General features: G+C 47.8%; 2 protein-coding genes across 5 annotated transcripts in view; one reads left to right on the plus strand and one right to left on the minus strand.

Annotated features, from left to right (window-relative positions):
- Window positions 1-27,327, minus strand: part of tpx2 (TPX2 microtubule nucleation factor) — a 475,192-nt gene that overhangs the window by 398,419 nt on the left and 49,446 nt on the right. The window lies entirely within an intron of this gene.
- Window positions 482-26,536, plus strand: LOC308113286 (serine/threonine-protein kinase 38). Of its 4 annotated transcripts, XR_013935551.1 has the most exons (16): window positions 482-538; window positions 10,131-10,262; window positions 12,396-12,447; window positions 12,565-12,687; window positions 13,087-13,170; window positions 13,451-13,574; window positions 13,902-14,056; window positions 14,284-14,395; window positions 16,011-16,072; window positions 16,167-16,284; window positions 16,357-16,480; window positions 16,561-16,656; window positions 23,371-23,465; window positions 23,533-24,093; window positions 24,219-24,614; window positions 24,666-26,536. XR_013935551.1 is itself a non-coding variant. In XM_080469404.1 (14 exons), exons 2-14 carry the CDS (start codon window positions 10,132-10,134, stop codon window positions 23,667-23,669), a joined length of 1,413 nt encoding a protein of 470 aa, XP_080325530.1. In that variant the 5' UTR covers window positions 482-538; window position 10,131; the 3' UTR covers window positions 23,670-26,536. The 4 variants fall into 4 exon arrangements, 1 of the variants encoding a protein (XP_080325530.1); XR_013935550.1 differs by having other exon boundaries at window positions 23,533-24,664; window positions 24,716-26,536; XR_013935552.1 differs by having other exon boundaries at window positions 24,219-26,535.

Consider the following 27,327-nt stretch of genomic DNA (forward strand, 5'->3'; position numbering starts at 1 on the left):
AAACGTTAGCCCCCCCAGAGGACCAACTGAAAAAACTCTCTGGCGCCACCACTGTGTTCAAAAGGAGAAACTGACACTTAAATAATAAAGTTCAATAGTTCACTCACTAAAATCTGCATTTAATGAAGTTGATGAAGGATGAGTTTCCACCTGCACCTCGTAATAACAAAAACCTTGTTCAAAATGTTTCATGATCAAGATATATGTTTACCTGAAGGAAGACAAATTCACGACTGGAAATCTATAATCAAATTTGTAAAACACAAATCAGACAAAATGAATAAAGCTTAAATTAATTAACTGTTGATATTGTCTGAAACGGCTGGGATATGAAAATTTATTTAAAACACAACAAACAAATAAAACACTAGATAAAATCACTCAAATTGAAAGACAAAAACAAAAGATGTGTATATTGTGTCAGTGTGTCGGTGGTTGTACCGCGTCTCGCCACTGGGAATGCTGTTGGCTTCAGGTCGGTGGTGACGCGCCACGCTGGCTGAAGCAGAGGAAGAGCCGACACACCGCACCTCTGAAGGTAAGAACAAAAGACTCCAAAAACACGGACTAATGTTGTAAAGCTGAGCTCTAAACTTGAGCACCGGCGGTGCTCCGTCCCTCTAACCGTCTTTGTACCGGGATGGCCCGGTTCTGTGTCGGGAAGCTGATTTAAACAGTTCTCTGATGCTGTTAGCCGCGAAAAGGCTAACTTTAGCTTAGCTTTAAGAACTTAACTTTACCAGGCTGCTTCAGGCCTTCCGGTCCAGACTTTCACAATTAGAGGAGATCGCAGAGGAAGACAAGAAAGACACTAAGTCTGTGAGCTGTTAAAGCTCAAAGTTAACAACTTCAGTTTGTCAAGCTGCTCAATTCATGGCTTTTCCGGTTCAGGGTTTCAGAATATACTCTAATGTAGTTTCTCATTTGAAGCAGTGGGTGTTGGTTTTGTTTTGAAAGGAGAGCAAGTTGTACTCAGGGTTTCCGCTGACTTGACGCGGGCAGGAAGTTTAAAGCTAAGGAGCTAACTGCGGTTAGCTGCTGTTTACATGTCAGAAGAAACTGTCCAAATTAAAAGGTCCAGGGAAATGTTGAACCACTTTAACAAAGTCCCACACGATCAAGTTTCCTGCTGTGTACTCTTTACAGAACTTAGTTCTGGATGATTCTAGTTGAAGCTAACAACAACAAACACTAATTTAATCCAGAATAAGTTTTTTTTTGTTATTTTTAAATAACTTCCTCCTGTGAACAAACAACAAAGACATCAAGCGACTTGTTTACCTCCCTTTAAAGGCCATCAGGTAAATTACCTGGTAAAGTTCCAGGTTCCAGCATTTTCATTTCAAAAAGTGTTCATGTTTACGCTGTCATACCTGCCCAAATGAAACAGGCTCTGATCTGGATCAAGCAGGGCTGGTGTGAAAGCGCCCTCTGATGCAGACCAAAGACATGAGCTCTAGAACACTTGAAAATGTAGGTCTCACTTTCAGTTGAAGGTCTGGTCCACGGGCCGTGTGAAAGTGCCAGGGACTCGCCAGCAGACCAAGCGAGAGGATGTGACCTAGAGTGCAGTGCATTCTGGGTAGTAAACAAAGTGACCAGTGTGAATCAGAAGAATTTTCCTCCTCGGGTCCATGTTCCTCCTCAGGTCCATGTTCCTCCTCAGGTCTCTGTTCCTCCTCAGGTCCATGTTCCTCCTCGGGTCCATGTTCCTCCTCGGGTCCATGTTCCTCCTCGGGTCTTTGTTCCTCCTCGGGTCTTTGTTCCTCCTCAGGTCTCTGTTCCTCCTTGGGTCCATGTTCCTCCTCGGGTCCATGTTCCTCCTCAGGTCTCTGTTCCTCCTCAGGTCTCTGTTCCTCCTCAGTTCCATGTTCCTGCTCAGGTCCATGTTCCTCCTCAGGTCTCTTTTCTTCCTCAGTTCCATGTTCCTCCTCGGGTCCATGTTCCTCCTCAGGTCTCTGTTCCTCCTCAGGTCTCTGTTCCTCCTCAGTTCCATGTTCCTCCTCAGGTCCATGTTCCTGCTCAGGTCCATGTTCCTCCTCAGGTCTCTTTTCTTCCTCAGTTCCATGTTCCTCCTCAGGTCCATGTTCCTCCTCAGGTCTCTGTTCCTCCTCAGGTCTCTATTCTTTCCTCCTCCGTAGGGCTGAACGATTTTGGAAAATAATCTAATTGCGATTTTTTTCCCTCAATATTCCGATTTAATATGCAATTATCTTTTCAAGCTTCTCTTCTCATGTATTTTTCAACAAACAAGCAATAAATCAATGTGTATTATAATAAACAATATCAGATTTATTATAAATAAGTTATTCTTTCTTAAAGGTGAGGCTCATGTTAAGATAAAGTCAAATGAAGCATGTATTAATATGAAAGACAGTTTATTTATCTTCTACTTCAATTATAGTAGTAAACTTACTAAGTACTGTGCCTTGCAGTCTTGTAAGCGTTCACCACAACAAGCTGGTCCATTGTGCTGATCAAAGCCCTAAACCAGGCTGGGTCACTATACAGGGCTGGATATGAAGGATTTTGAGCAGTTTGCTCATCTACACTGCAGTAGGGAAGCACCGAGCCACGTTTTTTCACTTCTGATCCGATCCCGATACTTAACTTTGTATATCTGCTCATTCTATTCTGATAGCAGAGTTCTGTTTGCTTTAATATTATTATTATCATTATTGTTGATTTTATATGAGGCTGTAATAAACTCCTCTCTACAGTAAAGTATGAAATGTACTAATGTATACATGTACTCTCTCTAAAGACAACTTGAGGTTAGTATCAGGACAGAAAAGGAAGCAGTACAAAGTATTTTAGTTCCATGTGGACAATGTGGGGGTCTGCGTGACGTCATCATCTCATAATAAACTACTTCTATCTTTAGAACCTCAGAAAGACTTTATTAATCCCTGGGGAAACTCTTGAGCAAGGCAGCAGCAACACAATGTTTCCAGCTCTAACGCAGCTCCAACCATTGGGACTATTTCCAGGGAGTTTAGCGTGGAGTAGGACGCAGCTTCACGAGGTGTGAATCGCCTGCTGACAGCCTGGAGGAGCTGCTGCTCATTGTTCTGATGTCAGAGCTGTTCTCCTCCCAGAGCTGGAGGCTGAAAACACTGAGGTCTGGCTGCAGAGCGCCGCCCTGCTGGACTACGGCTTTGTTGCTGCGTTGCTTTGCTAACATCCATGTTGCTGTGTTGCTTTGCTAACATCCACGTTGCTGCGTTGCTTTGAAAACATTGCAAATTACTGTGTTGCTTTGCTTGCATTGCACGTTGCTTTGAAAACATTGCTCGTTGCTGTGTTGCTTTGCTAACATCCACGTTGCTGTGTTGCTTTGCTTACATTGCACGTTGCTTTGAAAACATTGCTCGTTGCTGTGTTGCTTTGCTAACATCCACGTTGCTGTTTTGCTTTTCTAACATCCATGTTGCTGTGTTGCTTTGCTTACATTGCACGTTGCTTTGAAAACATTGCAAATTGCTGTGTTGCTTTGCTTACATTGCACGTTGCTTTGAAAACATTGCTCGTTGCTGTGTTGCTTTGCTAACATCCTTGTTGCTTTGTGGTGTTGTGAGACTAAAATCCCTCCAATCAGCAACATGTTGCCATGAAAAGTTGGATAGCACAGTGCTACTTCCCTAGCCTGCTCGCTGGCTGCAAACTGTGGACTGGATTTCCTGCCTCATTCCTCCTGGTCTCATTGAGACCCGCCTCCCTTCAGGAATCCAGTCCACAGTTTGCAGCCAGCGAGCAGAGCAGCAGCAGGGAAACACTGGGGATCATTTCAGCACCATGAAGCAGACCAGGATCATGAAGCAGACCAGGATCAAGGATCAGACCAGGTTCATGGATCAGACCAGGATCATGAAGCAGACCAGGATCAAGGATCAGACCAGGTTCATGGATCAGGAACCTCTGCAGGTTGGATCAGAAATTTCTAATCCGTGAATTATGTTGATATCAGAACCCAATCCTGGATCGGATCGGCTCATCCCTAAAAACCACGAGCCCATCCCGGCATGGTGGGCAGATGACACGCGCAAGTCGTCACGTGACCAAATCACGTGAGCAGTCAAATCGCAGCCCTTGCAATTAGAAAATCTCGTTTTATCATATCGCGATATCGCAAATGCAATTAATCGTTCAGCCCTACTCCTCCGGTCCTTGTTCCTCCTCAGGTCCTTGTTCCTCCTCAGGTCTCTGTTCCTCCTCAGGTCTCTGTTCCTCCTCAGGTCTCTGTTCCTCCTCGGGTCCATGTTCCTCCTCGGGTCCATGTTCCTCCTCGGGTCTCTGTTCCTCCTCGGGTCCATGTTCCTCCTCGGGTCCATGTTCCTCCTCAGGTCTCTGTTCCTCCTCAGGTCCATGTTCCTCCTCAGGTCCATGTTCTTCCTCGGGTCTCTGTTCCTCCTCGGGTCTCTGTTCCTCCTCGGGTCTCTGTTCCTCCTCAGGTCCATGTTCCTCCTCAGGTCCATGTTCCTCCACCAGCTCCTTGGTCTTTGTCATTTTGAGCTGCAGGTTGATATTTGATGGCCGCTGACCCTAAAGTAGCTCCACGGTATCCAACATGTTGGAATGTCACGTTTTGTTCTCATGATTATGATTTGTGACAAATACAAAGACTGAAGTATCAAAGTCTTTGTGCTGCTTTCTTGCTGTTGGAGCTGCTTATAACTGTCTGCTGTATCTCTTTGGTATGCTTTAGTATACCTTGGTACTTTTTGGCACGCTTTACCCGCGGTCCCACCCAAAGTTGTTTGTGCCGGGATGGTAAGGAGCGGGACAGGTTTTCATGTGGTCCCACTGAAAAAGTTGTGGATGGTATGGAAACACCCGTAACCATGGGTTATATTTTCTACTACCCCTCCGTTGAGGTACCTAGCACTGAGGAGTCTGTGAGGAGGAGCGACAATGCAGCCGTCTGCTGATTGGTCAGTTACGATCACCACTCTTGACTTGCCCACAATATTTAAATATTCTATCAGTCGTAAACCCTCCATTGTTGTGTACATACTCTGCTTTGTGCTCACTGGTTGATTTGTTAACTGGTTTATTGAAACATCGGCGTGCAACACAATATTGCGGTTTAACTACGAGGTGCAGACGCTCCTCTCAGTAACAGCAGGCTTCACAATGAGAAAGTTAAGTTTTGTCACAGAGAACGACTCAGACGGCCGTCTACTGCCGACTGCTTCCAGGTTTGTCCCTACGTCGATCACAACCCCGCCCACATTTTAACGGTACTTTCTGCAGTGGGACCACGCTGCAGCGCTATTTGCTGATTGGTCAGTGATTTACTACACGCACTCAATATTTTAATATGTCGGCTGTAGTGTTGTCACGATACCAACATTTTGGTATCGATACCGATACCACCATGTAGTTCGATACTTTTCCAAATAAAAAAAGAACACAAAATATGTCATTAGGTCCAGTCTATCTTAAGTGGGACCAATGTCTTTAAATGGTATGTTACTATGCAGTAATCTTTATAGCATTAAATGGCTAAAATAAGATATTTTTATATTATTTATAATACTAATATTTATAATAGCTTACATTGTTTTCCAGAGCTACCTTTTCATGGGTATATAAGTTACTAGCTGTGGTTCTTTGAACTCCTTCTGCAGGTCTGGGTGTTTGTCCTTCAGGAGTTTAGCAGGTTAGTAGGTTAGTAGTGTAGCAGGTTAGTAGTGTTTCCACTCTGGACCAGACGTGTTCTCCAACACTGTTTACACTGGGGGCTTTTCCACCGGAAAGAACCAGGTTCTAGTTCTGGTCCAGAGCCAGCTTTAGCACCAGTTCTTTGTCTTTCCACCACCAAAGCCAAACAGCGACTAAACTGGTGCTCCGCTGGCTCCACTTCGTTGCTGGACCAGAGAGGAGCCAGACTGGGACCTGACGCGTCATCAGCTGGGGGCGGAGTTATCTCTGGAGGTATCACTACCTACAAGGTGGAGGCCAGGTTGAACCGGCTTTCTGAAAACTCCAGCGAACACGGAGCCCCGGAGTGGTTCTAGAGAAAAACATAAAAATAACGCGAGGGAACGATATAATAAGAAGTTAATAATACGAGGGAACGGGATTATTTAATCTCGAGAGCGCTGCCGTGCTCCTCCGCTGTCAGTCAGCTACGTCAGATAGAATTTAGAAGCAGTTTCCATTGTGGTTTATTTTCCACACTTTTCATGGTGACATGATTCTAACTGACGTCACGTCCAGGTCTTGTTTCACCTTCTGACCGCCGGCTGAGGAGCTGCAGCCGCTGAGCAAGGCAGTGTGAGGCAGCAGGGGGCGCTCCGCTCCGCTACGAGACGCTCCGATATTATTTTATAACCACAGAACTTCTTTATAAAGAATACTTTGGTTCCTCAGGAACTACTACACAAACTACAAACTACTGTAAATGAAAGTTGGAGTTTTTAGAGCTAAAATGAGCTTTTTAATGGCTTCATGTGAAAGAGAACTTTAATCAGAGTGTTTACCTAGGTTACCATGGAAACGGCTGTAGAGCAGCGTTCTATCATTCTACACCTCCATTCCTCCATGTTGAAGCTTTTGATTCAGACACGTCCAGAAATAAAGTGAAAGGAGCAGAAAGTCACTATGGAATGTTGGAATGGTGAAAAATAAGAGCCAAACTCATCCACGTGTTATTATTCCCCTCTATGTCCACTCTGGGGCTCCGGACTAGAGCAAGACGGACGTGAACAAACACCAATAGAGAGACGAAGAGACGTAATGTCTTCTTTCTCTTTGGTGCTTCAGAGGTTCAGACCAAACTAGATGGAGCGACCCGGACTAAACCAATGAAGACAGTCCGTCTCCTGTCAGCGCCAAATTGGTGAAATCAGTGACGTATCACGTTTTGGAGTGACGCAATGACGTAGCTCTACTGGTTCTGCTAACGGTGGAAAAAGAACCGGTTCTTTGGTGGTGCTCATTTAAGAACCGGCTCTGACCTAGAACCTGGTTCTTGTTGGTGGAAAAGCCCTAGAAGTGGAGCTTCAGTGTCATGGAGACACCGTGCTCTTTGGTTTTGAAGCCAAAGTTCTTCATAAAGTACTTCTAGCACCTGTTTCTACAAGTTACGGCCTTGTGGATCCGGTATTCTTTTCAAAGTACAAGTTCGGTTGGGAGAAGATTGTTTTGAAAATACGTTGTTTTGACTTTTATTTTGAAGTTGTGCAGGTCGAGTATGAAGCGCCTATTCAGTTGTGGATCTCGGGCCGGAGCGCTCGCGCTTGCGCTCGCACCCCGTCTCTGAGAAACCGGAGTGCAATAAAAAAGTGCAGAAGGCGGAGCGCTGTTGTTTTCTGCACTTTGGATTTTCCTAAACATTCAAAAGAAGTGAAGAAGAGGAGCAGCGGCGACGCCTCCTCCTCAGAGAGACTGACCACTCTCCTCGGTGCAGATTACAACAGTGACGCTCCACGACGACGGAAAAAAAGATACCGGTACCAGCCGGCCCAGTATAGTATCGTTTTAAAGGTGTCAGTACCGCGATACCAATACAGTACCGCGATACCGAACAACCCTAGTTTCAGTACTATGTCAGAATCTGCATGGATACTCTCATGGAAAGAAGTTAAACTGTAAAAGTAATTTGTGAAATCCTATTATGTTTGTCTAGTCATTTTTAATTGGAGTCAAATAACTTCAAGTTTATTCAAAAAACAATTCCAGAAACATTTTACAATAGATTTATTGGTTGAATTCATACTTTACCCAGGCTTATAGATTGCCATTATCCTTCGGGCAAGTAAAAAGTTGTCAAAATCCTTAATGTGAAGCCCTGGAAACATTGAATAATGAAGATATGGTAGTAAACAGGCATTCCAGGCAGGGGGTGACCACATTCTGAGTTTAGTTTTTCTAGTTTGTTGCCGTGTACCATGAGGAAAGAAAACTCTGTACCTGTTTAACAAAATATACTTCACTGGGTGCAGGACTAGTGCAACCCATGGCTCACTAGTCCGCTCGACTAGTTAAGATCTATCCCTGCTCTGTTGTTAACAGATCCAGCTTTGCACTGGTTGTTTTATTTGTTTAGTGTTTTGCTGCTCAACTTTCATGTTGTTGCCAAAAGAGCAGACGTGAGGCAGGACGGAGACTGGGACTCTGGAGCAGACGCTATGGCCGTAATCGATGCTCTACCGAGTCCTCTCGTCACGTCACGTTGCTGGCCGGTGCTCCATTGCGTGAACCGCCCCGAAGCTCTGGTTCCCCGACACTGGAACCTGCCGGTGAGCCGGGACACCGGAGCTGCTCTGAGCCCGAGCCCCGGTGTCTGTCCTGGCATCTTGTCCACCATCTCTGCCTCCACACAGAAGTAGCAGCCGTCATAACCAGCAGAGCGACACCGGCGCCGACGGGCACCGGAGTGGCTCCGGAGTCACAAAGCCGGGGCAACATTCGCTCTCTAGGAACCAACACGGACGTTCAGCTGCAGCTCTGTGGCTGCAACAAATAAAAGTAAAAGAACTAAACAAATAGTGCAAAGCAACAGAGGATTCATAAGGGCCAGGTCTGTCGCCCCGGCTGAGATTACTGTTGCAACGACACATATCTGTTGAGCTCTAAACCCCGCCGACATTTTAACTCCCCCCTCTGTGGTGGAAACGCCACCCACATTTTGGTCCGGGGCTGCTTTGCTGTCACCCTCCGAACCGATCCATTCCTTCCCTGCACTTTTTGTGCGGTGGAAACGGGGCTTTCGGTACTCTGTCGTCGGAACTGATTCACTGTCGGTCCTTCAGTGAGATGTGCTGCTTGGGCTTGAGAGGTTGTGTTAATCTTACAGAGTGCGTGTTGACTCAGTGGTGGAGGATCACAGAATGAATACAGAGGCCATGTTTTTTCATAATTTCTTCACCGGGTGTGATGTTGAGTAGTTCAGCTCATTTCCTTCCTCTTTCCTCTTTCCTCCACCAGCAGTCGTCTGCTGCCGTGGTGAGACGTCTGTCTGCTCCAGCCCATTGGTGTGGAATTGTCTGCCTCTAGCAGAGCAGGCAGGAGTGTTTTCAGACTCAGGAGGCTGAGGCCCACCCACACCAGAACGCCGGTTCACATAAACGCACCAGTTTTGTCCGATCATTTACAGGAGGCGGCGCTTCAGAAGCCCAAAAAATATTTTTTATTTTTTTTAACTCTGGTCCCAGAGTGGGGAAATTCTAAAAGCTCGGCTCGGCTACCACAATCTGTGGAAAAGAGACGATGTCATTACCCCCCACGGAGCTCCGTAATGCTCCAGGTGGCGCTGCAGCAGCTTCTGGTGCTAGCAGGAGGAGGAGCAGGGCCATAGACCTATAGAACTCAGTTATTTAGGATCTATGAGCAGGAGTCTACTTCTAAATTTCTATGTGCTCTTTCTTCTGTGATTTTGGTGTATTTGGTGAGTGCCAGCACTCCTAAAGGCCTGGCATATGTACTACATCCCCTTAAGCGTCGTGTTGAGCGTTCATCACGACGTGTGGACAGAAGTTTTTTTGAGAACCCCGGGGAGAAAAAAAAAGTTTTTGGCTGGTGTGGGTGTGGCTTGATACTCAGGGGTTCATCCTCCAGTCCCACGGTTCAAGTCCCGACCAGACATTACTGTGTCTTTGCCACACTCTGATCGCCCCCTAGTGTTTGTGAGGCAGCCGAGTCTCCCTCCCAGTGTGTCGCTCAAACAGTCAGTCCTGTTATTCTGAGAGAAAACAACGTCCCGGTTAACGTCAGTGGTGCAGGTCTGGCATGTTCAGACGTGTCACTGTTGTTTTGGGCAGCCATTTTGGATTTAGTTTGAGTCTTCATCTTCTTCGTTTTAGTCACATTTGAGTTGTTTCTGTCCAGTTTCAGTTGTGTATTTCAGTAAAAAAAAAATCATGACTTTAAAACATTAAATTAAGACAATGTAAGAAATTCTAATCGAGGTTGACAGTTGTGTTGAAACTCACTGTTGTATAATGATAAGATTCCTCAGCAGTTTGATAGAGCCAGCCTGGACTCTCTCACAGATCAGGATTAATTCCATCTTCCACTTGCTGTACGAGCTGATCGACAAACAGTGTGTGTGTGTGTGTGTGTGTGTGTGTGTGTGTGTGTGTGTGTGTGTGTGTGTGTGTGTGTGTGTTTGTGTGTGTCCTCAGCATGGCGATGACTGGTCAGAGTCCATGCTCCTCCATGAGTAACCACACCAAGGAGCGGGTCACCATGGCCAAAGTGACCTTGGAGAACTTCTACAGCAACCTGATCGCCCAGCATGAGGAGAGAGAGATGAGGTGACACACACACACACACACACACACACACACACAGACTTGTGTGTGGGATTTTAATGCAATATAAAAGATAGATTAACGGGAATTGACTCTCATCCGTGTTTTTATGTGGCACGTTATTGCCATGTGACTGAATCCTGCCTGCTGATTGGCTCCTGGGGTACCTCATTCACCTCCATTGCCGTCCTTTTCGATAAAACTTGATAGTGTAAAATTACACATCGTCAAAACAACATTTATGGTCCCTCTGCTGCGGCTCCTTGAGCCTCACTCCCACTGCAGTACATCCCTGAGCAGGGCGGTACGGTAAGGCGGTACGGCAAGGCAAAGCGCACCCAGACCAACTGTGCTGCGCGGCCCCACTACAGAGAGTGCGGTAAAATGTGGGCGGGTTGTGAACGAGGCAGGGATGTAACGTCATCGTTACTCAACAATAGTGGCGTGGAGCGTGCAGTAGTTGCAGTAGTTGCAGTCGTTGCAGTAGTTGGGGGGGCTTCATGCTGGTTCACATTTCAGCCGATACCTGGGAATTGGTACCGGTACTCAACGGTACCGATTTTCAGTACTTTTGTGTGTTTATGTGGTAATAAATGTTAATTTGTTTGATAATGAAAATAAAAAGTTTACATACTTATTCCTCAATATATAAACTTTAAACAAATCTATCAAACATACAACAGTTTGTATTATAACATTGCAGTTGTTTCACAAGTTTCTGCAGTGCTTTTCTTTATAATGCACAAATTAAAGCCCAGTTCCGCCTCCTCCTCTGGAAACACTGTGACGAGGCTCCATGGAAAATCAGTTTGAAACAAATGAGAATCTCTTCAGCCCGGACAAACATCGAGTGCTAAACCTGGAGTATTCCCGCTGCTGGCCGTGCACTTCATCTCACGAGTATTTCAGCGAGCGTAATCTTCACTGTGTTTTGAAAAGCGGAGCGTCTTTCTCTCCACCATGCTGTTGACTGAACCAGCGCCTGTCGTCATTACGGTCGTGTGCTGCAGCGCTGCATTCGAGTCCGACTGGGAAAATCTCTCTGTCACTAGGAGGCTTTTATTTTTATTTTTATTTTATTATTTATTTATTTATTTATTTATTTATTTATTTATTTATTTATTTATTTATTTATTTATTTATTTATTTCGAACGAAGAAACCATTAAAATTAGATGAAACAAATGGAAAAAAAGAAAAATAACATAAAAATAAATAAAAAGTCAATGTCAGTACAAAAAACTACTCCAATGGAGCTATTTATAAAAACAAAATACATAAAAAACACACCAAAATGAACCAGCGCCATCAACATCTACAAGGTTTTCATTCTCCTTTCTCCTTTCTGTCTTTATCATTATATATCTTTTGTACATGTATTTAAATGGTGTAATATTCATACTTTGTTTAATCTTGTCATCATTCCACAAAACCAGCCCACAGATGGAAACATGTACTTTTTAAATTGGTCCGAGCAGAATTCTGCTTCAAGTTTAGTTTCCCTCTAAAGTTAGAACCTCCACTCCACTCTGTCAGGTACTGAAACATGGTCCTGTTTGATTGTACGTGAATCGGTACTCGGTCGTACCGACAGAATTCGGTCAGTACCTAATAAAAGTACCTGATCTGGTACTCATCCCAAGTCACACACCTCTACTGCTGGATTTACAGTACTATGTTCATATGTCGTACTTTCCTGTTCAAGCAGGACCAGGAGCAGTTTCCAGCGTCTACACCAAAACGGCGCCCAAGAGTTTTTGAAAAGTTGTGTTTTCAGTGGCTCCAAACACCGTGGTGGTGCAAACACCACCAACACCCACAACGGAACAAAGGCGGAGTCTCTTTCAGGAGGTTTTAAAGAACGCTCCAGCTTTCACCTTCTTCCATCAGGAATGGTTCCGTTGCAGTGAAGCAGCTGAAGGCCGCAGTGTGAACTGGTTCTGAGGGTTTTACCCTGATCAGCTTTCAGATTGTGTGTAATCCTGCTTCTGGAGCTGGTCTTCATGTTGTCCTGTGGTGACAGCGATACACTGAGCGGCAGGTTGCAGCGTCTCCCCTGATTGAAACCTGCGTGGTCCACGATGAAGCTGAAGCTGGGTGTTGGTCTCCTTCACCTGAAGTCAGCTTGTGTTTTCAGGCAGCAGAAGCTGGAGAAAGTGATGGATCAGGAGGGGCTGGCTGATGAAGAGGTGGGTGTCCTCCACCACCTTCTCAACATCTTCACAGGAGACCACGTCCAGAGTCCAGAGGACATCACACTGGCCATTCAGATGGAAACACTTTATTTTTCTTTGTCTGCTCTGCAGAAACGTCTCCGCCGCTCTGAACACGCCAGGAAAGAGACGGAGTTCCTGCGGTTGAAGCGAACTCGTCTGGGCCTGGAGGACTTTGAGTCCCTGAAGGTGATCGGCCGCGGAGCTTTTGGAGAGGTGAGGTCCTTCTTCAGCTGGAGCTCTGGGTGGCTGGCGGACACTGCTCAGCAGGCCTCGCTCCATCCCTTCATCTCTCCATCTCTGAATCCCCTCGTCTCTCCATCCCTTCATCTTTCAACCCCTTCATTTCTCCATCCCTCCAGCTCTTCATCTTTCCATCTCTAATCCCTTCATCTCTCCATCCCTTCATCTTTCCATCCCTCCATCTCTCCATTCCTTAATCTCTCTATCTCTTCAGCTGGAGCTCTGGCCGGCTGGCGGACACTGCTTAGGAGGCCTCACTCCATCCCTCCATCTCTTCATCTCTCCATATCTCCATCTCTTCATCTCTCCATGTCTCCATCTCTTCTCATCCCCCCATCTCTGGCAGCCTCTCATCAGCTGTTTGGTTTTCAGGTCCGACTGGTGCAGAAGAAAGACACAGGTCATGTTTATGCCATGAAGATCCTCCGCAAAGCTGACATGCTGGAAAAGGAGCAGGTGAAGACACACACACACACACACACACACACACACACACACACACACACACACACACACACACACACACACACACACACACTTACACACACACCAGTCTTTTGGATCATAATTTATTGACAGATGTGCCGACATGAAGTGTGTGTGTGTGTGTGTGTGTGTGTGTGTGTGTGTGTGTGTGTGTGTGTGTGTGTGTGTGTGTGTGTGTGTGTGTGTGTGTGTGTGTGTGTGTGTGTGTGTGTGTGTGTGTGTCTTTGTGTCTTTGTGTCTTTGTGTCCAGGTGGGTCATATCCGTGCAGAGAGGGACATCCTGGTGGAGGCAGACAGCTTGTGGGTGGTCAAGATGTTCTACAGCTTCCAGGATAAGATGAACCTGTACCTCATTATGGAGTTCCTGCCTGGAGGTACGCCCGTCACACTGCTGGTTCTGAAGTTGCAACTCCTCCACTGGACTATGGAGGACTGGGACCTTCAACCACTCCTCTGTGTCTTACTCTCTGTCTCCCTGCTGGTCTTGTTCCCTGTCTCACTTCCTGTCTCGCTCTCTGTCTCACTCCCTGTCTCACTCCCTGTCTCACTCCCTGTCTCGCTCTCTAACTCCCTGTCTCACTCCCTGTCTCGCTCTCTGACTCCCTGTCTCGCGCTCTGTCTTGCTTTCTGTCTCACTGTGTCTCCCTGTCTGTCTCACTCTCATTCTTACTCAGTCCCACTCCCTGTCTCACTCCCTGCAGGAGACATGATGACCCTGCTGATGAAGAAGGACACTCTGACGGAGGAGGCCACTCAGTTCTATATAGCTGAGACGGTTCTGGCCATCGACTCCATCCACCAGCTGGGCTTCATCCACCGAGACATCAAACCTGACAACCTGCTGCTGGATTCCCGGGTCAGTCTGGACGGCCGGCAGCGTCCTGACTTCTGCTCTGGAGGGAGTCTGTAGTTCAGGAGCTGAGCTGAGCTGAGCTGCAGCTCAGTGACTGCTGAACCAAATATAACTGAACATCTGTCAGCTACCATTTTATTAACATAGTGAACCATTCTACAGCTGTGTGGGTGTGGGTGTGTGGGTGTGTGTGTTTTTCAGTGGATCTAATTGTGTGTGTGTGTTTTCAGGGCCATGTGAAGCTGTCAGACTTCGGTCTGTGCACGGGGCTGAAGCGGGCTCATCGGACCGAGTTCTACAAGAATCTGAACCACAGCCTGCCCAGTGACCTCAGCAAGCAAAGTCAGTCCATCACCTGTACAGTCATTTCTGTGTCTGTAAAGTCAGTGTTTGACATCATGACATCAGAGGTTTTATTCAATTCAATTCAATTTTATTTGTAAAGCGCTAAATCACATCAACAAACATCTCAGAACCTCTTACAATGATAGAGAACAACAGAACCCAACTAAACCTTCCAGAACCTCTTACAATGATAGAGAACAACAGAACCCAACTAAACCTTCCAGAACCTCTTACAATGATAGAGAACAACAGAACCCAACTAAACCTTCCAGAACCTCTTACAATGATAGAGAACAACAGAACCCAACTAAACCTTCCAGAACCTCTTACAATGATAGAGAACAACAGAACCCAACTAAACCTTCCAGAACCTCTTACAATGATAGAGAACAACAGAACCCAACTAAACCTTCCAGAACCTACAATGATAGAGAACAACAGAACCCAACTAAACCTTCCAGAACCTCTTACAATGATGGAGAACAACAGAACCCAACTAAACCTTCCAGAACCTCTTACAATGATAGAGAACAACAGAACCCAACTAAACCTTCCAGAACCTCTTACAATGATAGAGAACAACAGAACCCAACTAAACCTTCCAGAGCAGCAGATGGAACAAGCAACAGTGGAAACCAGGAAGAACTCCCTCTCAGGAAGAACAGTTCATAAGAAGTCCCTCTTCAGGAAGAAAGGGGGCGGAGCCTAGACTCTGGAAGGGGGGGGGGAGAAGTACATGGGATAGGACAGGGAGAGAGAGGAATAGAAGAGGGAGAGAGAGGAATAGAAGAGGGAGAGAGAGAGGAATAGAAGAGGGAGAGAGAGAGGAATAGAAGAGGGAGAGAGAGGAATAGAAGAGGGAGAGAGAGAGGAATAGAAGAGGGAGAGAGAGAGGAATAGAAGAGGGAGAGAGAGAGGAATAGAAGAGGGAGAGAGAGAGAGAGGAATAGAAGAGAGAGAGAGAGGAATAGAAGAGGGAGAGAGAGAGGAATAGAAGAGAGAGAGAGAGAGGAATAGAAGAGAGAGAGAGAGAGAGGAATAGAAGAGAGAGAGAGAGAGAGGAATAGAAGAGGGAGAGAGAGAGGAATAGAAGAGGGAGAGAGAGAGGAATAGAAGCGGGAGAGAGAGAGGAATAGAAGAGAGAGAGAGAGAGAGAGAGAGAGGAATAGAAGAGAGAGAGAGAGAGAGAGAGAGGCAGACAGGCCAGAGAAGTACAAATACTAAGAAAAGTCTATGATGAGCGTTGGTCTGATGATGAACCAATCTCAGTCTGGAGTTTAAGGGCCGTGCCGTTGTGGTGGGGTCCCGGTGCTGTGGGGGGGTCCCGGTGCTGTGGGGGGGTCCCGGTGCTGTGGGGGGGTCCCGGTGCTTTGGGGGGGTCCCGGTGCTGTGGGGGGGTCGGGTAGTAGGACCGTGGTAACTCCACTCTGATAGTCTTGGGTCTGATCCCCTGGATCCTGCTTATTGGACCCTGGTGGTGTGTAAAGTCCCTCAAATTTTCTGGAGTCCGAAACGCCTGGTTCTGCATTAATGACCAGGCCAGACGAAAAGAGACAAAGTCATTAAGTGTTTAATGTGTCGTCGTTGATGCTGAAGTACCTGGTCTGCTCAGCTTTCCAGAACATGAACTCCAAGAGGAAAGCAGAGACCTGGAAGAGGAACAGAAGGCAGCTGGTATGTGTACACGCACACACACACACACACACACACACACACACACACACACACACAGAGCTCCAGCTCTGACATCCGTGTCCTCCTGCTCCAGGCCTTCTCCACAGTGGGAACTCCAGACTACATCGCTCCCGAGGTCTTCATGCAGAATGGGTACAACAAGCTGTGCGACTGGTGGAGTCTTGGCGTCATCATGTACGAGATGCTGATAGGTAAAGCGCCGCAGCCGCGTCAGGAGGTTCTGGGTTGTTGGCAGCATTAAGCAGCTGTGTTTCTGTCTGCAGGTTATCCACCGTTTTGTTCCGAGACACCTCAGGAGACCTACAGGAAAGTGATGAACTGGAGAGAGACGCTCACCTTTCCCCCAGAAGTGCCCATATCGGAGAAGGCCAAAGACCTGATCCTCAGGCAGGGACTCCGCTCTATCACCTGCATGTAGTTCAGCTGGACTTCAGCTGGCAGTGTACTGACTGAGGCCTTGTGTTCAGGTTCTGCTGTGAGGAGGAGCACCGGATCGGAGCTGTTGGTGTGGAGGACATCAAGTCCAACCCTTTTTTCGAGGGGGTGGACTACGACCACATCAGGTAGTGAAGGCTGACTGGGGAACGATGCTGCAGCACTCCTTTAACAACCAGCGGCTCAGAGCCACTGCCGTCAGTCTGTTCACTTCATTAGATAGAACTGACCTGTGGCTAAGCCCCGCCCCCTCTGCCACTGTAGCGACCTCTGACAGGCTGCTGCAGCTGTCAGTGTAAAAACCGCCACAGGCGCTAGGCAGCTTAGCCACCTAGCTTACTTGATTAGCAAGCGACATTGAAACCAGCAGCTAACACCAAGGTTGATCAGGTAAGCTGGCGTTCTGAGATTGATGTCATACGAGCAGATCACTACCACTCTACTAGGCAGATCACTACCACTCTACTGAGCAGATCACTACCACTCTACTGAGCAGATCACTACCACTCTACTAGGCAGATCACTACCACTCTACTGAGCAGATCACTACCACTCTACTGAGCAGATCACTACCACTCTACTGACTTTGCTTTACTTTGGAACAAATGTCGGCGTCCTTGTTTCTTGACGTGGTGCTGAGTTTGAGTTCTGACTCCCAGCTTCACACCTCCTGGGAAACAGGACGAAGTGAACCTCCTGGTTCCTCCTCAGGGTCCCTCTGCTCTGCTTCATGCAGGAGGAAGTGAACCTCCTGGTTCCTCCTCAGGGTTCCCCTGGTTCCTCCTCGGGGTTCCTCTAGTTCCTCCTCAGGGTTCCTCTGCTCTCTGCTTCATGCAGGAGGAAGTGAACCTCCTGGTTCCTCCTCAGGATTCCTCAGCTTCATGCGCTCCTGGAACATCGTCTTGCCACGTTGCATCTTAAAAGACTAAAACAGCCCAGAAATCAAGTGTCAGCAGCTCTGAGGCTGCTCTGTGGAGTGCAGAATGTTTGTCCAGGTTGAAAACTTGGCTGTTGAATAATATTGGTTTCATTTTGTTTGGGGGCTTAGCCAAAGGTCAGTTCTGCTTTGTTAATTCTGCAGGAGCACGGGAACTTCAGTCCCTGAAACTCCGTTTCTACTTCATCCTTCCAGACCACCAGAGGCGGTGCTTTAAGCACTGGATGTTCCATCTCGCGCATGCGCAGGTCGAGTAATTATATAAACAAAGTCACCTGTGACTCCTCGATGACCCGGAGAATCTGTATCTTCCTTCTGTCTTCTGGAGATTGCAGATAACGATGGCAGGTCGGTGTTTGCTGTTCACAGCTTGTCGCTCGTAGCTTCATAACCATAAGGTTGGCGCCTCGGGTATTCTCGTCCGCTAGAAGCTGTGACTCCGTGTTTTTGTTTTCAAGTGTGGCTGGGATACCACAGTCTGCAGCAGGTGAAAGGGTCATTGGTGGATTCGCCTTGTGATTGTGTGCTACCTTAGCCTCGGTAACTCCACGGCTACGCCACTGCCTCCCCTCTTTGTGTTAAACAGCGAAGGTTACTTTGCTGTGTTGCTGGGCGTTCTGTTGGCACCGTTGTGGTTACCCTGACCGGCGGATCCGCTGGTGTGTGGGGCTGACACTGGTCTCCCAGCACGCTGCTGCTGCTAGCTGCAGGCCGGTGTTGGCGCAGCTTGTATGCTGATCAGGGACATTCGCCTCAGCGCTTCACAGCTGCTCACACCTCCGGGGGTATCAAATGCACTGTGGTCAGAGATTCCGTGAAATCCCGTGTGTGTTGTCACGAGGTGGCCACCCTTCTTGGAAAGGGTGCCATCAAGAGGCTTGCCTCAGCAGGTTTTACTCCACTTACTTTCTTGTGCCCAAGAAAGAGGGCGGATTTCGCCCCTCCATATGCTGCGTGTGGCAGACGTCCTTCAAACTGTCTCTGGTGACAGTGGATCTGAAAAAAGCATACTTTCATGTTCTGATTGACCCTCACCATAGGTAGTTTCTTTTATTTTATGTTCATGGACGACGTTTATCAGTTCAGGGTTCTGCCGTTTGGGCTCTCCCTGGCCTTACGGTGTGTGGCAGCTGCTCTGTCACCGTTACAGGCCAGCAGAGTAACAATACTCCCCTATCTGGACGACTGGCTAGTCATTTCCTCAACACGGAGGAAGGCTTCGAGGGACACTGCGGCTCTCCTCAGTCACACGGGCAATCTGGGCCTCAAGATGAATTATGCCAAGAGCAACCTCGTAACTGGCCAGGTTGAGAGGTATTTAGGGCTGGTGCTGGATTCCTCATTAATGTGGGCTTCCTTCTCTCCAGAGTGGATCTCCGCCATCTTAAGCCTTCTATGGCGTTTCCAGCACGGCAGCCTCCTGCAGTATTGTCTGATCCTGCGGCTCATGGGGATGCTGGTCTTGGCATACATGGCCGTACCACTCGGGCTTCTTACCCTGCGCCCCCTTCAGGTATGGGTGAACAGCCAGCAATTGGACCCCAGCAGCCACCGGCACAAGGTGGTCAGGGTGTCTGCCCAGTGCCTCCTTACCCTCCCACCCTGGAGGGAGAGAGCATACTTAATGTCAGGTGCACCCTTATGGAGGGTAGCCTACTGCTGGGAGGTTGTCGAGACGGGCGCCTTGCTTGGGGTTGGGGGGCAGCGTGGCAGTTCAGGACTGTCAGGGGTTTGTGGAGTACCCAGCAGAAGCAACAGCACATAAATGCGTTGGAACTTCAGGCTGTGTTGCCAGGAACACAGCCTCAATCACTTTCTTCCTGTTCTAGAAGATCGGCATGTTCTGGTCCTGTCGGACAATACCTCAGCTGTGTACCACATCAACCACCAGGGCGGCACCAGATCTGTGACGTTTCTGCGGGTGGACACACCGGCTCCTCACATGGGTTTACCCCAACTTCCTAAGCCTCAGGGCAGTGCATGTTCCTGGTTTCTGGAACACTGCCGTGGATCTCCTCTCCCTGGGAGTGGAAACTTCATCCAGAGGTGGTGACCATGATATTGGCCACGTTTGGCAGAGCAGCAGTGGACCTCTTTGCCTCAGAGGCAACGACCCACTGCCCTCTCTGATTCTCTGTGAAACAAGAAACCAGCCCCCTCGAGCAGGATGCCCTGGCACATACCTGGCTGGATGGCCTACTTTATGCATTCTCGGGCTGCAACAACGAATCGATAAAATTTGATTATTAAAAGTGTTGGCAACAAATTTCATTATCGATTCGTTGTGTCATGTGATTTAATGCGTCACTCGCCATGTTGCAGAGCCGTTTACTTCACCTTCGGAGCTTTATCAACGCTGGCAGACTGAAATAAAGTTTAAAAACAGAACCTCAACCTGCAGAGCCAGGTGAACAGAGCGAGGCGGAGGCGGTACAGTAGACCCTGTGAGGAGCAGAGCTGGTCAGAGCTCCACCCTGTACTGGACACGTCACTGTCCACCGACACATATTTAACTGTTAACACACCTTAATGAGGACAACCTGCTGACGAGGACAACAGACAGGTTCTCCTGGTAAATTTCAAGCTGAACAACACTGAAAAGGTCAAAATAGGTATTATTACTAGATTACGAGATTAGTTTGAGATCTGAATCATTGGCGCCTCCCTGCAGCGCGGTGCTGCAGTGAAGCTCCTCTCCTTTAGTTTCACTTTCTCTTTCCAGCAGAGAACATAAGGCCCAAGTGTCAAAACCCACCAAGAGGGTCCAGTCTGGTCCCTCCAAGCAAGGAGCTTATAGAGGATTTTTACAAGTTTTATTTTACATTTCATTGTATTTTGCAGCAGAATGTTTAATTAAAGTGACTTTATGTTGAGATTGTAATAATTTTCAGTCCTAACTGTTTGATCTTGTAAAAATACAGACAATTTCATTACATCCACTGTGACCACAACAAATACAAACTTTGAATTGTAAATTTAAAGGTTATTATAGTAATATCTTACCAGTTGGGTCTACTCAGGATGAAATTGACTGTATGTGGTCCCTGAAGTACATTAAATCTGATTTAATAATTATCTTTTATACATGTTATATATGTATGTGTGTGTGTGTGTGTGTGTGTATATATATATATATATATATATATATATATATATATATATATATATATATATATATATATACACACAGTACCGTTCAAAGGTTTGGGGTCACTTAAAAATGTTCTTATTTTTGAAAGAAAAGCACAGTTTTTTTCAATGAAGTTACTTTAAACTAATCAGAAATACACTCTATACATTGTTAATGTGGTAAATGACTATTCTAGCTGCAAATGTCTGGTTGTTGGTTCAATACCTACAGAGGTGTATAGAGGCCTGTCCCTCCAGTGTTCTAATGCTCCAATGTGTTGCTCGTTGTGTCAGAAGGCTGATGGATGATTAGAAAACCCTTGAGCAATCATGTCAGCACAGCTGAAAACAGTTTAGCTGCTGAGAGAAGCTATAAAACTGAGCTTCCTCTGAGCAGCTGGAGGATCTGGAGCATCACATGTGTGGTGGATTCAGGATCCAAATGGCCAGAAAAAGAACTTTCATGTGAAACTCGACAGTCTGCTCTGGTTCTTAGAACTGAAGGCTATTCCATCACCAAGAAAGTGAAGATTTCCTACAACGGTGTGTCCTCCTCCCTCCAGAGAACAGCACTAACAGGCTCTAACCAGAGCAGGAAGAGAAGTGGGAGCAGGAAGAGAAGTACATTAGAGTCTCTAGATTGAGAAATAGACGCCTCACAGGTCCTCAACTAGCAGCTTCATTAAATAGTACCGGCTAAACGCCAGAGTCAACCTCTCCAGTGAAGAGGCCACTCCGGGATGCCGGCCTTCAGGGCAGAGTGGCAAAGAAAGAGCCAAATCTGAGACTGGATAATAAAAGAAAAGATTAATATGGACAAAGAACAGAGACATTGGACAGAGGAGGATTGGACAGAAGTGTTATGGACGGAGGAATGGGAGTTTGAGGAGTTTGGATCACACAGAAGAACTAATGTTCTAATTGTTCAGGGGAAAAGGGATTTTGAATAAGGAAGGCTATCACTCCATGTTCCAGCGCCATGCCGTCCCCTGAGGACAGCGCTTGGTTGGAGCCAGTTTCATCCTCCAGCAGGACAATGAGCCAGAGCACCTCCAGAGGGTGGAGGAGTATTTAGAGGAGAAGCAGGCAGCTGGTATTCTATCTGGAATGGAGTGGCCAGCACCGTCACCACATCTAAACCCCAGTGAGCTGCTGGGGGAGCAGCTTGACCGTATGGGACGCAGGAAGTGTCCGTCCAGCCAGTCCAACTTGTGGGAGGAGCTTCTAGAAGTGTCGGGTGACATTCCTCCAGATTACCTCAACAAATTAACAGCTAGAAGGCCAAAGTACTGCAATGCTGGGATTACTGCAGATGGAGGATTCTTTGACCAAAGCAAAGTTTGAAGGAAAAATATTATTTCAAATAAATATCATTACTTTTAACCTTGTCAATGTCTTGACCATATTTTCTAATCATTTTACAACTGGTGTGGTAAATAAAAGTGTGACTTTTCATGGAAAACACAAAATTGTCTGGGAGACCCCAAACTTTTGAACGGTAGTGTACATCTTTGTATTGGTTCAGTTGTGTGTTTTTAAATAACCATAACATATTTGTTCGTTCAATATCAGCTGGTCCTACAATTTGAGATTTTTTTTATTAGTTTTTATCCAATTCATTGATTAATTGAAAAAATAATCGACTAATCGATTATCAAAATAATCATTAGTTGCAGCCCTAATGCATTCCCTCCACTCCCCCTCATACCAGCAGCGCTTCACATGGTCCAGCAGGGTGGTCACTGCCTGCTTCTGGTTGCCCCATGCTGCCCAGGAAGACCATGGTTCCCGCTCTTGCTCAAACTCCTGCAGGGAACACTGTGGCGTCCTCCAGAGAGGGAGGACCTCCTGTCTCAGGTCAACGGACGCATATGGCACCCGAGTCTGGGTCACCTGAAGCTCTTCTTGTGGCCCCTATAGTTGAGGACCCACTTTTGGTGTCCTGCGACCGGGCAGTTGCTCTACCTACTGAGCTGGCTGGGGGACATGAACCCTCTACCTTGAGACTGAGAGTCTCATGCTCTACCTACTGAGCTGGCTGGGGGACACGAACCCTCTACCTTGAGACTGAGAGTCTCATGCTCTACCTACTGAGCTGGCTGGGGGACACGAACCCTCTACCTTGAGACTGAGAGTCTCATGCTCTACCTACTGAGCTGGCTGGGGGGCTACTTTGAAATCCAAACCTTCAAATCAATCATTCTGGCGCGGTGCGGTTCCTAGTGTGTTGTGTTCAGTGGGAAACGGGTCTAAATGGCTCTTTGAGTGTTGAAGGTTGCCAGCCCCTGATATAGGGGTTATCCGGGTCATCCAGGGGTCACCGGTGACTTTGTTGATATAATTACTGGAGATGGACCATCCAGTGCTTAAAGCACCACCGCTGGTGGTCATCCAGGATTCATACAACCGTTGTGACACACGTAACTTGCAGAACCAGACTCAGTGGAGACGTCCTGCAGAACCAATCTCAGCTGAGACTTCCCGCTGAACCAGACTCAGGTGGAGACTTCCTGCAGAACCAGACTCAGGTGGAGACTTCCTGCAGAACCTGACTCAGTGGAGACTTCCTGCAGAACCAGACTCAGGTGGAGACTTCCTGCAGAACCTGACTCAGTGGAGACTTCCTGCAGAACCAGACTCAGGTGGAGACTTCCTGCTGTTCAGGTTGGAGGTCAGAGGACAGACAGAACCAGGTCATGGTCCAGGCTCCTGGGTCTGGTCAGTGCACATGCCCCTCATGCTCTGTTCAGTAACATGAGTCTGTGTCGTCCTCCAGAGAAAGACCTGCTGCCATCCCAATAAACATCAAGAGCATCGACGACACTTCCAACTTCGACGAGTTCCCTGATTCGGACATCCTCACGCCAACAAGTGTGTATCCCGTTGTTTTTGTGTGAGGCTGTGCTGCGTGACCTCTGACCTCTTTCTCCCTCTGCAGCCACTCAGGTGTCCAACCAGACCGAGGCCGACCTGAAGAACAAAGACTGGGTCTTCATCAACTACACCTACAAACGCTTCGAGGGCCTGACGGCGCGAGGAGCCATCCCGTCCTACATGAAGTCGGGGAAGAAGTGAGCGCCGCCGCCTCCTGCTGGGAGACAAAGACTCTGCTGCTCTACCTGAGTGACACTCCAGACCTGGAGCTCTTCGCGCTGCGCTTCTCCGATGCTTCTGGTTACCATAGGAACTGTCACCTGTCTCTCATCTGCGGACCTGTCTCATCTGAGGACCTGTCTCATCTGAGGACCTGCCTCCCTCTGAGGATCTGTCGCTCTCTCTGAGGACCCGTCTCTCTCCCTCTGAGGACCCGTCTCTCTCTCTCTGAGGACCCGTCTCTCACTCCCTCTGAGGACCCGTCTCTCTCTCTCTGAGGACCCGTCTCTCACTCCCTCCGAGGACCCGTCTCGCTCTGAGGACCCGTCTCTCTCTCTCTGAGGACCCGTCTCGCTCTGAGGACCCGTCTCTCTCTCTCTGAGGACCCGTCTCGCTCTGAGGACCCGTCTCTCACTCCCTCTGAGGACCCGTCTCGCTCTGAGGACCCGTCTCTCTCCCTCTGAGGACCCGTCTCTCACTCCCTCTGAGGACCCGTCTCGCTCTGAGGACCCGTCTCTCACTCCCTCTGAGGACCCGTCTCTCACTCCCTCTGAGGACTCGTCTCTCTCTGAGGACCCGTCTCTCTCCCTCTGAGGACCCATCTCGCTCTGAGGACCTGTCTCTCTCTCTCTCTCTCTCTGAGGACCTGTCTCCCTCTCAGACTGAAAGGACAGTCCTGTAGTTGGATCTTTCATTCCTGACACCAGCATCATCTACATTCCCACTCAGTAAACCAGCACCAAGGGCTTTTCCAGTTCCAGACCTGGACCTGGACCTGGACCCCTTTCCTGAAGTGGACCAGGTGCTCTTCAGGGATTCTGCCTCCATGTTTCTAACCAAAGACCCTCCTGCTTCTAACCTGAGTGTTTAGTAGGTTTGGGGTTTTGTCGTCAGCTGCTGCAGCTGCTCTGAGTCCGGACTCCGTCAGCTGCTCTGAGTCCAGACTCCGTCAGCTGCTCTGAGTCCAGACTCCGTCAGCTGCTCTGAGTCCGGACTCCGTCAGCTGCTCTGAGTCCGGACTCCGTCAGCTGCTCTGAGTTCGGACTCCGTCAGCTGCTCTGAGTCCGGACTCCGTCAGCTGCTCTGAGTCCGGACTCCGTCAGCTGCTCTGAGTCCAGACTCCATCAGCTGCTCTGAGTCCGGACTCCGTCAGCTGCTCTGAGTCCGGACTCCGTCAGCTGCTCTGAGTCCAGACTCCATCAGCTGCTCTGAGTCCAGACTCCGTCAGCTGCTGCAGCTGCTCTGAGTCCAGACTCCGTCAGCTGCTGCAGCGACACACATCCACCTCCAGCATGCTGACGTCCACCACATGACTCATCACGTGACTTCAACATCCACAGTTCAGTTTCACTGCAACATTCTGCTCCTTGCAGCTGTGAGTCAGTGTCTGAACAGCTCCGACCGACTGGTGTTGGTGTGTGTGTGTGTGTGTGTGTGTGTGTGTGTGTGTGTGTGTGTGTGTGTGTGTGTGTGTGTGTGTGTGTGTGTGTGTGTGTGTGTGTGTGTGTGTGTGTGTGTGTGTGTGTGTGTGTGTGTGTGTGTGTGTGTGTGTGTGTGTCATATTGGACCAGCAGAATGGTTCTGAAGTTTTTTTATGATTCTCTAACACACACACACACCCCGGCCAGTCTGGTCTGAGCTGGTCCGGTCCGGTCCAGTTGGTGTCAGGTGTACAAGCACAGGTGGAAACACAATTCTATCTATTCACTCTATTGGAACACAATAGATCCAAATGCTGTCGTTTCACATGAATGTAAATGAGCTTTGAGTTAAAGAGGAAGAGGAAGTGTTTGATTTCTTTTTTGGTGTCTGTCCTGGCAGGTGGCAGTCTGAGACTGTAACAGTCGGTCTGAGACTGTAACAGTCGGTCTGAGACTGTAACAGTCGGTCTGACTAACAGTCGGTCTGAGACTGTAACAGTCGGTCTGACTAACAGTCGGTCTGACTGTAACAGTCGGTCTGACTGTAGCAGTCGGTCTGAGATTGTAACACTCGGTCTGAGATTGTAACAGCCGGTCTGACTGTAACAGTCGCTCTGAGATTGTAACAGCCGGTCTGACTGTAACAGCCGCTCTGAGATTGTAACAGCCGGTCTGACTGTAACAGCCGGTCTGACTGTAACAGCCGGTCTGAGATTGTAACAGCCGGTCTGACTGTAACAGCCGGTCTGACTGTAACAGTCGGTCTGAGATTGTAACAGGCGGTCTGAGATTGTAACAGGCGGTCTGACTGTAACAGGCGGTCTGAGATTGGAACAGTCGGTCTGACTGTAACAGTCGGTCTGAGATTGTAACAGCTGGTCTGACTGTAACAGTCGGTCTGACTGTAACAGCAGGTCTGATTGTAACAGCCGGTCTGATTGTAACAGTCGGTCTGAGACTGTCGGTCTCAGTTTGAATGGAGAAGACAGAAGCGTTGGTCAGGGGTCTTCCAAACATCTGCAGGGCATCAGACTTTCCAGAAACGTCCATCAGACCCTGAAGAACAGGAATGTCAGATTGAATGAGTGTTAGCATTAGCCACACTGGGGGGGTTCTGTATATAGCAGCAAAAGCATCCTGACACACAGCAAGCTTTTCTTTACTTTCCTTCCAGCGTTGAACTCGCTAAGATATTTATTAAATCATGTTCTGATGACACAGTTTGACCCCTTGACCCGGTGAGCCGGGCCGCTGCTTGTTTTATTAAAGCGTCTCCGCATGCTGGAACCAAAGTGTGTGTGTGTGTGTGTGTGTGGGGGGGGGTGCGGGAGGGGGTGCGTGTGTGTCCTGCTGGGGGTTTTGGGGAAGTGTGTGTATTTTATTTAAACTGTTCTCTGGTTGTTGGACAATGAATTTCTCTGCACTCGCTGCCTGGTGTCGTCTCTCTTCACTAAACTGCTGCAGTCTCTCACTTCACATGACAAATGTTCCCAAACCTCCTGAGTAACAGAACCAGGATGAAATCCAGGAAAACGTCCCAGAGGAAATACTGAGTGACGTCCTGAAGCTCAGTAACAGAAACACTGGCTGCTGTTCCTGCTGTTCCCGCTGTTCAAACTGACACAACAATCACACTTACAGACAAAAGCAGTTCAGCTGAATGAACCAAGCTGGGACTTTATGAACTGCACCACTACACTATACTACACCACTATACTACACCACTATACTACACTACACTACACCACTATACTACACCACTATACTACACTACACTACACCACTATACTACACTACACTACACCACTATACTACACCACTATACTACACTACACTACACTGCACCACTATACTACACTACACTACACCACTATACTACACTGCACCACTATACTACACTACACCATTATACTACACTACACCACTACACTACACCACTACACTACACCACTGCACCTACACCACTACACTACACCACTATACTACACTACACCACTGCACCACTATACTACACTACACCACTATACTACACTACACCACTGCACCACTATACTACACTACACCACTATACTACACTACACTACACCACTGCACCACTATACTACACTACACTACACCACTATACTACACTACACTACACCACTATACTACACTACACTACACTTTGGTAGTTTCACCTGTTCAACTCACTCAGGAAGTGTGGATCTTAGTGTTTGGGC

This window comes from Lipophrys pholis (genome assembly GCF_963383615.2).
Source record: "Lipophrys pholis genome assembly, chromosome: 8".
In the NCBI taxonomy this organism is placed as follows: domain Eukaryota; kingdom Metazoa; phylum Chordata; class Actinopteri; order Blenniiformes; family Blenniidae; genus Lipophrys; species Lipophrys pholis.